Consider the following 10,375-nt stretch of genomic DNA (forward strand, 5'->3'; position numbering starts at 1 on the left):
AATGAAATTTTTATTTTTTGTAAAAAATGGTACGAATGATTTTTATATAAGATTCTTAATAAAAAAAAGTGATTTTAGCATAGTAAATTAAAAGTGATGGCTAATCTACTGTATATGTAGACAGAGCTGGGTGAAAATGGAATAGTTGGTTATGAGATTTCTCCTAATTTCCCTCAATGCCATGCAACGTGTGAAGATTGAAAGAAAGTTTTGCCGGTTGAAGATAAATGTTAGCTTTTCCTATGTAAAAGGCCTAAAATCACTAATCTCCTCTAAAAAAATTGCCTTAAAATAGAAACCCATAACAATTTAGCAAAATCCAGCACTATAAATATCCAAAGCTTCTGCAAAGCTGAGCAGGAAACAAGAAAAATCTTAAGCTCTAACAAAGTGGAGAAAGAAGAAGCGCCAAAGGCGAAGTGCCAAAAGTTGTCCTTCTGCCCAGCAACATGGCGTCGCCTTTGGGAGCTCTTTCTGCCATGTTATTGCTTTTAGTTGTTGCACTGGCTAAAAATTGCGAAGCAACGGCTATGCACTCTGCTATTCATGCTGTTCGACGACATGGCCACAAACTTAAACCTATCAAACAAAACAAATCTAATTTCAAGTCTGGGCCATGGAGAAAAGCTCATGCCACTTTTTATGGCGGTGGCACCGATTCCTTTGGTAAAAATTTTATTTCTAATGAATCTCTTATATATATTTAAAGAAATGGGAAATAAATAAGCATAAAAATTTGCAGGAGGAGCTTGTGGCTATAAAGATGTTGTACAGCAGGGTTACACCTTGAACACAGCAGCTATAAGCGACGTTTTATTCAAGAAAGGGAAGGGCTGTGGTGGATGTTTTGAATTAAAGTGTGTCAATAGCCCTAAATGGTGCAAGAAAGGATCTCTCTTTGTTACAGCAACAAATCTCTGCCCATCAAATCCATCTCTACCGGGTAAAGAGCATTTCGATATAGCCCAGCCCGTCTTCAACAAAATCGCTGACTACATTGCTGGGATTATTCCTATCCAATACAGAAGGTTAGATGATAATGTCCATTTCCTTACAGTCTTAACATGTGCAGGTTTTACATTTAAATGAGTTGTGTTCTTTGCAGGGTTCCATGCAACAAGAAAGGAGGGATTCGGTTCACAATAATGGGAAACCCATGGTTCAACCAAGTGATAGTGTGGAATGTTGGTGGAGCCGGAGATGTTGTGTCCCTTCAAGTGAAGGGCAATGACAACGTTAAGTGGACCAAATTGGAAAGAGACTGGGGTGTCACCTGGAAAACTAGTACCCATTTGGTTGGAGAATCACTAACCTTCAGAGTTACGACGAGTGATGGCAGAGAATTAACTTCATGGCATGTTGCCCCTAAAAACTGGCAATTTGGTCAGACTTACGAGGGCAAGAACTTCAAGTAGAACACCACAACAAAGCTGGACAATGATTTATATATTAATTCTTGTTTGCTGATTATAGGCATGGCTGCCGTCTTCAAATTTTTCATTGTACCCATCAAAATTACATTTATACAACTTCTTTGGCTCTGATTAATGATGTTTCTATCGTCTTCTCCATCGTGTTTCTTCATCAGTTTCCATTTGTCTTCATTATTATTTTTATTTTCCCACTCTTCAACGTTTGCTTGTGGTGTTCATCCTGTGCTCTAATGATATGTACCTAATTTCATCCTCAAATGAAATTGTGCCCTAGGAGATGAAACGCTGCAGTATCTAATGCAGAAATATAAATAATCACTTTAGATGCCATACCCACTTTTTCTATAGTGATGTGGTGGAATGGAACCCACATTTGGGAAAATCCCAAAAATGAAAACAGAAAAATTATATATATGTTAATGCTTAATTGATGATATGCTCACATAAAAATCACACTAATCATTCACATTCACCATTTCATGGGAAACTGAAAAATTCCTTTCGCTCAAAACACCACTACAAATTTTACAATTAGAATAAGATGAGTATTTTTCGATAAATAATATGCCAAAACTGCCACCTCCGCCCCACAAAATAATATATCTGCCAGCTATTTATCTCTCTAGCAAACAAAATTCTTTTGTACTTGTGGAATGTGGTTATGGCTTTCGTAGTGTAATCTGTGATTTTACTGTAACTATTCCATTTCTTAGAAATTCTCTTGCTTAATTACTCATGCCCAAGCAGGTGTGCCATTTGATTTCTTCTGCTTTTTCTTTTTCCGTTTCTCCTCTTTTGTATCTGTCCTTGCTTCCAACCGTTTAGACTGCTGTAACCTGATTTCTAGCAATTTTGTTTTTGCATCTTTAAAGAGTGCATCTGACCTAGTAGCCATTAATTGCTGGTATATTAAAAGAACCAAAGAAACAAAGTGATAAGCATACAAACCCAAAGGCTAAGCAGAGGGGAAAAAATAAAGGGTTTCAGCCTCCCATTTGTAATATGAAAATCATTCTGACATTCATACCTTTAAATGATCCATTGCTGCAAGATTGAAGCCAAGTGTATCCTGGCACTCCTGAACATGGCCAAATATAAATTGTCAAAGCAGACTCTCAGATTCTGATGCTTTACTGGTCTAACAGAATATGCAGTAAAATGCATTGTTGCAAAGTATACACTATGCAGAAATCAGGCATTATGTTATGATCCGACCATGTTGAAATGGATGTTCACCTAACTTAAACATAATATATATTCAATAAGGCTGAAATATATCAATACCTTTACTCTTGCATAAAGAATGTCCTTGAGAACAGTCAATACAGCTCTTGCAGCTGGGGTAGTAACCAACTGATTATGATGCGTCTGCAATAGCACAGTAGCGACCCTGCAAACAAGCTCAACCTGGAATGCAAAGCAAGTATGACTTTAATGCCTAAATAATTGGAAGGTGACTTGGAAACATGTTCTTTCATGCTCAAGCAATGAATAGTACAAAGTAGGTAGAGAAACCAATGATTGTATGGACATGATTAGCACAACATAGAAAGAGAAAAAAAAAAAAAAAGCACAAAATCTAATGCTATTTAATAAATTCAAGCAGTTGAATACACAGTTTTGTTCATTCAAATACTAGTGACTGCCAACCTTATCAGGATTTGAGGCCCAATCCTTCAAGTAGGAAAGCAGCTTCAGAGCATCAGAGAATGGTAAAGCCTGCAAAGAAAACCACTTATCCCTTAAGTCTTACAAGAATAATAATCCAAACCAGAAATCAGGACCTAATCAACTTAAGCATGTCCTTAAAACCATAATCATCTGCAGAGGAAAGCAATAGGTTAAATTTGTTCCGCTCAGTTGACAAGGAATTTTAGAAGCAACGGGAGACCTAATACCCCTCTCCCTCCCTCTCTCTCTCATTTATTCAACAGACCAGAAGTGACGTGTATTATTTTTATCTCACTTGAAGCAATTATGAGAATGAGACATGGTGAGATATTATCAACAACAGGGAAAAGAAGAAAGGTTTCAGTGCCATCAAGAGACAAATAGTAGCTGAATTTCCACGCTGGACTCCTTAATTTTTGATGCGTGGAATAAGTACAGCCTAATTGACTACAAGCTTCACAGTTCATAGACAAAAGTGACATGAAACCACTCAACTCAAATGATTCAAAATTGCAAAGATAATGATCCATGCAACTTGAATGCTCAAACTTGCAAAGAGTGATTTTGGCTTGTCCAATTGGTACATACTTGTATACCTATAGGTGATAACCAGTTCATCTACATACTGGTAACCCATGCTATTATAACATTTAGTATATAATACTCGCATACACACACTGCTTATGTACCAATAATGTCTGCTCCAGATCATTGGTGTGAACATTTGAAATTGCACGAAGAACACAATCAGATGCAGCAAGCCCCTGCATAATAGGGTTTGGTTGGAACACAGCAACTATTCCCCTGGTTTTCTCCTCCTGATAAACACAATTATAGGCATATAAATTTCAAATAGACAATAATATCATGTTACAGGTCTATGTGAGTAATAGGATGTGCACAAACAATTAAGTAGCCTAAAATTAAAATGTCAAGGCACCCAGATCCTAATCAGATGTCAGAAACAGTTACAGAATGCTTCTACTCTTAACAAGTCATGTAAACATGCTAAATCACGAAAAATGAATGTTAGATACTAAAATTTATAGCCTAAAAAAGATGTCTTGTAAATTCAGTACCTATCTGGTTCAAACAAGTCAAGAAAAAAGCCCAAACATGGATTCACACATCTCAAGTCAAGTTAATAAAGAGAGAGAATTTTAAACTCTACTCACCCTCACCCTTTCTCTCTAATCACATTCTACTCGGAACTATTTTTTATGTTCTCCGCCATATCTCTTCTCTTCCCCACACCCCCGGGGCAAAAGTTACAATCTCTCCATAAAACCAAACTAATTTTTAAGGCCAATCTAATCTCTCATTTGAAGTAAGGTGTCTTCCTCTCAAAACCAAATTTCAAAGATCATTGAAGGAAGAAATATAAGATTAAAAATGACACATTTAATAACTGTCAAGATGAAGTTTCCTTTGCTACACTAATGCATACTTGTATTTCATACCTATTTCTGATGCACTAAGCCTAAACAACAGAGAACTCATATTTCAAATAAGAGCTTCATGTCATTCATTAAAAAACATAATATGCTCACTCTTAAAACAATTTGTTCTAACCACAATTGTTTCAAAAAGTTAAATTTAACTTCCTCCTTTACTATAAAGACATCCAACCAATATATATATACATATATATAATATATACACTTCCATTTCTTCCTATCTTTTTTTCCCCTTCCATTTCAAACTAAACATTAGGTTCTGTAACGTCCCACATCAGCAAATTACCAATAAGGTTGGTAATATATAAATCCTAGCTCAGAAACTACTAAATAATTTGGGTTAGCAATTTCAGAGCAAGTAAAAGAAATGAGTCCAAAAGTTATTTGGGTCGGTTCAAGTCGAATTGTTACAATCGGTAACAGAGCCACCTGGTCAGAAAAATTGTGCAGAACTAATGGGACTGCAAGGAAAGCTACCCATGCGAGACGAGATGGAGCCGCTCGAAACACTAGCGAACCACAATACCGATAGTCTAGTCCGGTCTTAACAATTGTATCCGTTTTAGCATAGCACAGTTGCGATGAGGATGTCATAAATTTAGCGGAGGCAAATTACCAATAAAGTTGGTAATATATAAATCCTAGTTCAAAAACTCCTAAATAACTTGAATTAATCATTTTAAATCAAGTGTAAAATAGACTCAAAAATTATTTGAGTCGATTCGGGTCAGGCTGTTACATGTTCCCCCTCTCCCTTCTCCCACTCCACGATCAACAGATTGCCCTACCCTGGGGAAACCTTCTCTTGTTAGCAGATAGAATAATCAGGCACAAGAACACAACAGGAGAAACTGAACTATGGACCTGTATTTCAAAGGGGGAGAGTGATAAGATAAGGAGAGAACTGGAGAACAAGAAAGTATTTAACCTTTTCTTTATAAAAATAAATAAACTAGAAAAGAAAAACAACACCAACCACAACAACAACAACACAGACATACACACACAAACATTAAGACAGCATAAGAGAGCTTAAAGAAGAACCAATAAACCTCATGCTCAGCAAGGCGCTTCAATTCCACTTCGGCTGCATCTAATGCATCAATAATCAAGTCAGTTGCTGTAAGGGTTTCTTGAGTTCTCTTTCCTGCCAAGGCCACAGCTCCCTCCTCTGGGAATTCATCCTTGGGTGCATATCTGTTTTCTAATGCATTGTCAAGGTCAGCCTCAAACATTTCTTCCAATCTTTTTTCCTTCTCCTCCTGCAAAATCGGAGGATACATTTTTTTGGTAAAATTTAATGACTTCCATATACTAGCTGTATCAGGATTCAGGAGGACATTCAGAGAAATCAAATAACTAATGCAATAAATGAAACAAGAAGAAAATACCTCAATGAAAAATGGTTCTTCAGTACGATCCCAGCGACGTATTGATCGGTCGTGAGATCCTGTGACAACAAAATCACCACGGTTGCTGATTGCAAGACACCAAACATCCGCATGATGTCCCTCAAGAGTTAAAAGCAGCTCAAACTTATCAGCATCCCAGTATTTTACAAGGCAATCTTTCCCAACACTGAACATGTAATGGGTATTGTGCACAAATTGTACTGCCATAACACTACAACAGAAATAGCTCAGCTGGATTCTAGACAGGCCAATGGTAAAGGAAAAACATAGTTCATGTAAAATTATAAATATGACGCACCTATCAGTATGAGCAAACAGAGATTTATGGCAGTCACCAAAATCCAAACCCCAAATTTTTAAATTTTTGTCTGCTGAACCAGTAACAATCAAATCTCCATCTGATGAGATATCCATACATAGCACAGGCAGTTTGTGTCCATATAACGAAAGGAAAAATTTAAGTGTATCCATGAAGAAAACCTGAATATATTCATGTAATGTGATGGAACAGTCAGTCAAAGTAATACAGATGTTCATACCGTATAAATTTTATTCAACTACCACACAACATTCCCACAGAGATTTGCTAGTGTTATATCTTATGAGGGTGTATTATGTTAGTCCATTAGCATGCCAGACTCCATTTTTTTCTGAAACTGTCATAGATTTTGCCACTTACTAATGTCAAAATTCCCAATGAGGCAATGACTAATTCTTATTTCACACAGGAGTTTTAGAATACAGAGATGAATTGGAAGTAAACAAGAACTGTTAAGAAAGAAAACCAAGCAAAGAAAACTTGTTCCCGAGCTCACAATATCATAAAGACATGCTAAACCCACAAATTGTTTTTCTAAGTTCCCATCATAAAATAGCAATGGTTAACAAACACCACCCCACCGATCATTTAGTTCTCAGTCCTTCATCTCACCATTTCAGTTTCAACTAGCAATGCTCTTTCACCTCTTTCCCTCTATCTATGCATTTAATTATTTATTTCTTATTTCCATTTTGACTATTCCTAGAGCCAAGCCATAGAATGGACAGTTCCCTCCATTTCCCTTAGACTTAGTGTACATGCAACTCAAAAAGCAGTTAGAAAAAGAAACCTATACAGCCAACCCAAAATCACAGGAAAAGAAATTCAAAATTGAAAAGGTTTAAAAGTCCATTTGACCTTCACTGTGCAATCCAAAAGTGCAACGGCAATATATTTAGCATCAGGGCTAACGGCAACCACCAGAACATCATCATTCATCTTCATAGTTCTCACATTTGATACCAGGAGTTGCTTAGTATCCTGTAAATTAAACAGAAACAATCTCGCCTCACTACCATATCAAGCAATATAGCTGCACATCTTCATTTCAAGAAAAACTTTCCTTAGCAGCCTAGGTAAATTACAAGAAGCAAGCTTGAAAAGTATATCTTTCAACTGATGCTTGCCAAAATAGAGCATGAGAAAGAAGATGATAACATTAGTATGAATAAAAGGGTTTAGAAGACCATACTTGACCAGGTTTCTGCTTCACTTGATACTCCCAGAACCTAACATCATGATCTGCACTGCCCGTGATAAAAGCATTTTCATTTGGAAGGGCAGCAATTGACCGCACTGAACCACCATGAGCTTCCAGTACCTCAATACAAGTGCCACTCCCAATTTCAATTATTTCTATTTTTCCATCTTTAGTTCCAACAAGTGCATACTTGTTATGAGGAACAATCAAGCCGCACAGTCCATACCCAGAATCAATTGTTCGAAGACAAGAACCAGTACTTGGATTCCAAAACTTTACTGTATTGTGACTTGTGGACATCAAAAGAGTATTATCTGAACTAAGTGTAACACTTCTGACATCAGAATGGTGCCCCTGGAGCTCAATGGATAATGATTTGGTAGCAGAATTACTTTCAATAGAATAAAATTCCAATAAATTATTATTCAAAGACAATGCTAAAGTGGCCAAGGAGTCTTTAGGAGTAGTTGGATTAAAGGAGATGGAACATATTTTTTTGCTAGCTCGAACAGTTTGAAGCAGCTTAAAAACATCAGGGACTGTAACAGTGAGTGCTCCTCCATGTTCTTCACTTATAAGTTTGGGATCTGTAATTTCAGTTAACTCAACTGCCTCTTTTGCAGATTTCTTCTCCTTCTTCCTATGAACCCTACGCTTTGCTTTACGCCTTGCTTCATTGTCATCTAATACACGGAATATGTCTACTGTTTTTCCTGCCACTTGACAGGCAAGCAAATTTCCCGACTTGTTGAATCTCACAGTTGCAACTCTGTCCTTACTCTGTCTCTGAACTTCACCATAAAGCTTCAAAACTTCCCACTTACTTTGAGTAGATGAATCTCCATTGTGCATAGTTACGACTCTATTTTCATTTGATGTGCCTTGCTGATCAACCAATTCATGCTTAACAATGTAAAATCGAAGTTCTGGGTCTGCTGAACCAGTTACCAAATATCTTTCCTCTGGATCAATATCAATTGACCAAATTTCACTGTGATGGCCACTAACTATTTGCATACAGTGCTGTGTTTCAAGATCCCAAACTCTCAAAAATTTGTCCTTGGAGGAACTGACAAGTTTTTTACCAGATTCCAAGAAAACAAGATCAGTGACCTGGAAAATGCAAGATGAGAGTCATCAAAACAGCAATGAAGATGATGATCAAGAATAATAAATAAACCAGCAAAGATAACAACTCAACAACTTCAGAAAATGTGTCATATCAAACCTGGTCTCGATGCCCACGAAGGCGAAAAAGGCCAGTCTCACCAACCACATCCCATAGTATAATATCATTGTCTTTACTTCCAGATGCAAGCGATGAGCCATCAGATTTGTTGTACCTTAGAACAGTGACGGCCCCTTTGTGTCCATTCAATGTGGTCTCGCAGGTTCCTTTGTCACTGTCCCAAATTCTTATACTACCATCAGCATACCCACTGGCAACCTACATTCAAATTCAAAGTCAATTTTTGACTCTCTCATCTACACAATTTGTGAACATAGACTGCCAGGGATTCTAGAAAAAAACTCAAAATTCTGGACGTGAAAAGTAAACAAATACTACTATATCTATAGAAAAAAAATGTTAAACATTCTCCTAAAAATATTAAAAGTTTTTAAAATTTTCCATTAACCCTTGTAAACCTTTAAAAAATAATGCTCTCTTCATTCTCTAGATTCCAGGAAAACAAACACCTCCATTAAGTAGAAGAGCAGAACCACATTCATTCCTTAAACAGAGGTGTTGCTCAGGGACAATTAACTCGTTAAAATCAACATTCATGCTTAACTCAATTTTATTTCTCCTCCGAAGTAGCTAGCTACTAAAACATAAGAGAAAGCGAGCACTGATTAATTATACCAGAGAGGAAGGAGAAGACGCAATATAGGTGACAGCGAGGGAGGGACCGCTGCGAGACGAAGTAGAAGGAACTAGGGTTTTGGTGCAGATGCCTTGGCGCACATGCCAAACTCCGACCTTCTCGAGCCCCGGAGCGAAAAGGTGCTTCCCGGAGTTGTCATATGCGATATTCGATTCTATCGATGCTATTACACCAAACGACGCCGCCGGCTCGTACCTCAGGTACGCTTTCACCATTGTTGCTTTCTCCTTTGATTCGCTGCTGCTGTGGAGGTCCTTGAGGGTTTTAAGGGTTTAAGATTTTCAATTGTCCCTTGGTTAAAGACTTAAAGTTGAAGCTTTGATCCCTTACGGCATGTCGTTTTTAGTTTACCAAAGGCTCAATTCAACGGACGTGTTTACCTTCCATGTGACATGTCGTATATATGTAATAACAGGAATCTGCTTAATATCCGTGATTTTATGCCCAAGCCCAAGATGGCTCACGTTCATTATCCATGATTTTCAAGGGACTAGGATGAAAATTGAAAACCAGGATATTTATAAAAGTTATTTCAATTGAATTTAAATTTAATTAATAATTTGCTTTATTCCACGTTAATTGGTACGGTATTCAATTTAAACTTATAAGTTAAATTAATTTAAAAATTCAGTTTAATTTTTTATTTATTTCAATTTGATTCAATTTTTAATTTCAAAAAATTTTAGTTATTTCGATTCGATTTTAATAAAAAAATTAAAAAATTAAAATGAACCGATTAAAAATAATAATATATTATTTTTAATAATAGAGAGATTATATTATATTAAAATTAAAATATAATAATTAAATTTTAAAATATTAAAAATAAAAAGTAAAAAATAAAAAATTTATTAAAAATTCAAATTGATCAAACCACTGATTCAATTTAATTTCTGATTAAAATTAGTTCGATTTAATTTTCATAAATATTAAAATTTTAATAAATAAGGATATATTAAAAAGACAAGCAATAACTCCAGAACAAGGTCATCCATC

General features: G+C 36.2%; 2 protein-coding genes across 2 annotated transcripts; one reads left to right on the top strand and one right to left on the bottom strand.

Annotated features, from left to right (window-relative positions):
* The first annotated feature begins 449 nt into the window (after positions 1-449).
* Positions 450-1,415, top strand: LOC110607938 (expansin-A32). Its single transcript, XM_021747111.2, has 3 exons — positions 450-666; positions 743-1,028; positions 1,106-1,415. The coding sequence occupies exons 1-3, from the start codon at positions 450-452 to the stop codon at positions 1,413-1,415; spliced, it is 813 nt and encodes a 270-aa protein (XP_021602803.2).
* A 462-nt stretch (positions 1,416-1,877) lies between these two features.
* On the bottom strand, positions 1,878-9,659 carry LOC110607940 (WD repeat-containing protein 3). Its single transcript, XM_021747114.2, has 12 exons — positions 9,358-9,659; positions 8,722-8,940; positions 7,485-8,606; positions 7,151-7,273; positions 6,272-6,453; positions 5,953-6,184; positions 5,614-5,823; positions 3,794-3,922; positions 3,084-3,152; positions 2,718-2,840; positions 2,461-2,511; positions 1,878-2,334 (listed from the first exon to the last, which is right to left on the bottom strand). Exons 1-12 carry the CDS (start codon positions 9,592-9,594, stop codon positions 2,167-2,169), a joined length of 2,865 nt encoding a protein of 954 aa, XP_021602806.2. The 5' UTR covers positions 9,595-9,659; the 3' UTR covers positions 1,878-2,166.
* Positions 9,660-10,375: the final 716 nt, after the last annotated feature.

Source organism: Manihot esculenta, chromosome 9 (assembly GCF_001659605.2).
Source record: "Manihot esculenta cultivar AM560-2 chromosome 9, M.esculenta_v8, whole genome shotgun sequence".
NCBI classification, from domain to species: Eukaryota; Viridiplantae; Streptophyta; class Magnoliopsida; order Malpighiales; family Euphorbiaceae; genus Manihot; species Manihot esculenta.

Coding starts and splice junctions, on each gene's coding strand:
- LOC110607938 (XM_021747111.2), top strand. CDS start 450: ATGGCGTCGCCTTTGGGAGCTCTTTCTGCCATGTTATTGCTTTTAGTT. Junction 667..742: donor CGGTGGCACCGATTCCTTTG/GTAAAAATTTTA, acceptor AAAAATTTGCAG/GAGGAGCTTGTGGCTATAAA. Junction 1,029..1,105: donor ATTCCTATCCAATACAGAAG/GTTAGATGATAA, acceptor TGTTCTTTGCAG/GGTTCCATGCAACAAGAAAG.
- LOC110607940 (XM_021747114.2), bottom strand. CDS start 9,594: ATGGTGAAAGCGTACCTGAGGTACGAGCCGGCGGCGTCGTTTGGTGTA. Junction 3,153..3,793: donor ATCTGGAGCAGACATTATTG/GTACATAAGCAG, acceptor TTTTCTTTGCAG/GCTTTACCATTCTCTGATGC. Junction 2,841..3,083: donor GGGCCTCAAATCCTGATAAG/GTTGGCAGTCAC, acceptor TTTGCATTCCAG/GTTGAGCTTGTTTGCAGGGT.